At 40.1% G+C, this 1,825-nt stretch overlaps 1 protein-coding gene across 1 annotated transcript in view; it reads left to right on the top strand.

Moving 5' to 3' along the window:
- The window catches only part of ahnak (AHNAK nucleoprotein), a 52,824-nt gene that overhangs the window by 42,405 nt on the left and 8,594 nt on the right, over positions 1-1,825 (top strand). The window contains 1 exon segment of the mRNA XM_032528644.1: positions 76-1,825. This exon segment is cut by the window's right edge and continues 4 nt beyond it. Within this exon segment, the coding sequence (XP_032384535.1) occupies positions 76-1,825 (1,750 nt within the window).

The following is a 1,825-nucleotide window of genomic DNA, read 5'->3' as shown; positions in this document are numbered from 1 at the left end:
AAATGACAATGCCATCATGGAACATGAAAGGTCCTAAAATGGAGGGTCCAGATGTTGATATAAACCTTCCTAAAGCTAACATTGATGTGAAAGCACCTGAAGTTGACATTAAAGGTCCAGAGTTTGACATCAAAGGGCCAAAAGGTGGATTTGACATGCCTAAAATCAAAATGCCATCATTTGGTATCAAAGGTCCAAATATTGAAAGTCCAGATGTTGATATTAACCTTCCCAAAGCTAACATTGAAGCACCTGAAGTTGACATCAAAAGTCCAGCTTTTGATATCAAAGGGCCAAAGGGTGGCCTGAAAGGGCCCAAAATGAAGGGAGATTTTGATATGTCAGTTCCAAAGATTAAGGGTGAAATAAAAACACCTGATGTTGACATCAAAGGTCCAGAGATTGATATCAAAGGGCCTAAAGGTGGTTTTGATATGCCTAAAATCAAAATGCCATCAATATCAGGACCCAAGCTTCCAGATTGGGACATTAGTCTGAAAGGACCCAAAATAAAGGGTGATGTCTCATCTCCGAATGTTGAGGGAGATTTAAAAACTCCTGAACTCGAGATCAAAGGTCCTAAATTGGACTTTGAAACTCCAGAGGGTCAGCTTAGTGGGCAAAAGATGAAGTTACCAAAGATATCTGGACCAAAAATAGCAATGCCAGATGTTGACATCAATCTGAAGGGGCCAAAGTTGAAGGGTGATTTGAAAGGGGATATTCAACTGCCAAAAGCTGAACTTGAGGGACCAGATGTTACAATGGATGTTCCGGAAATAGGCACAAAGAAAACTAAATTTAAAATGCCAAAGTTTGGATTTAAGGGCTCAAAGATAAAAGCCCCAGAAGCTGACGTGAAAATGGTTAAAGGGGATATCAGCATCAAGGGGAAGACTGGTAGCTCTGAAGATCTTGACCTTGGATTGACTGGTCCCAAAACTAAAGGATCAAAATTCAAGATGCCAAAATTTGGTTTCAAAGGTCCAAAGGTTGAAATGCCAGAAGTTGATATGAATCTTCCTAAAGCTGACATTGAAATAAAAACCCCAGATGTTGACATTGAAGGACCACATGTTAAAATTGAGAATCCAGATGGCAAAGTAAAAGGAGCAAAACTCAAAATGCCAACTATCTCAGGACCAAACATTTCCATGCCAGATGTGGATTTCAATCTGAAAAGTCCAAAACTCAAAGGTGACATGGATGTATCGTCTCCAAAAATTAAAGGAGACATAGCAATACCTGAAGTCAACATCAAAGGTCCAGAGTTTGATATCAAAGGCCCTAAGGGTGGATTTGACATGCCTAAAATCAAAATGCCGTCCTTTGGCATTAAAAGTCCAAAGGTAGAGGGTTCCGATGTAGATATAAACCTTCCCAAAGCAAACATTGACGTACATACACCTGACATTAATCTCAAAGGGCCGGATGTTGATATTGAAGGCCCTGATGCAAAATTCAAAGGACCCAAAATCAAGCTGCCATCTATATCAGGACCCAAACTGCCAGATTTCAACATGAGTATGAGTGTGCCAAAAATAAAGGGAGATGTTGATGTGTCAGTTCCAAAGATTGAGGGTGAGATAAAAGCTCCCAAGGTCGAAATTGAAGGACCAGATGTTGACATCGAAGGCCACAAAGGAGGATTTAAAATGCCTAAATTTAAAATGCCATCCATTGGGTTGAAAGGTCCAAATGTTGAAGGGCCAGAAATTGATGTCAGCCTCCCAAAAGCTGATATTGATATTAAAGCCCCTGAGTTCGATATCAAAGGACCAGATATTGACATTGAGAGTCCAAGTGGTAAAATCAAAGGACCCAA

The sequence above is a fragment of the Etheostoma spectabile genome, chromosome 10, assembly GCF_008692095.1.
Source record: "Etheostoma spectabile isolate EspeVRDwgs_2016 chromosome 10, UIUC_Espe_1.0, whole genome shotgun sequence".
NCBI lineage: Eukaryota > Metazoa > Chordata > Actinopteri > Perciformes > Percidae > Etheostoma > Etheostoma spectabile.
The sequence above is the reverse complement of the archived record's forward strand: the minus strand, read 5'-3'. Positions and strand labels throughout refer to the sequence as shown.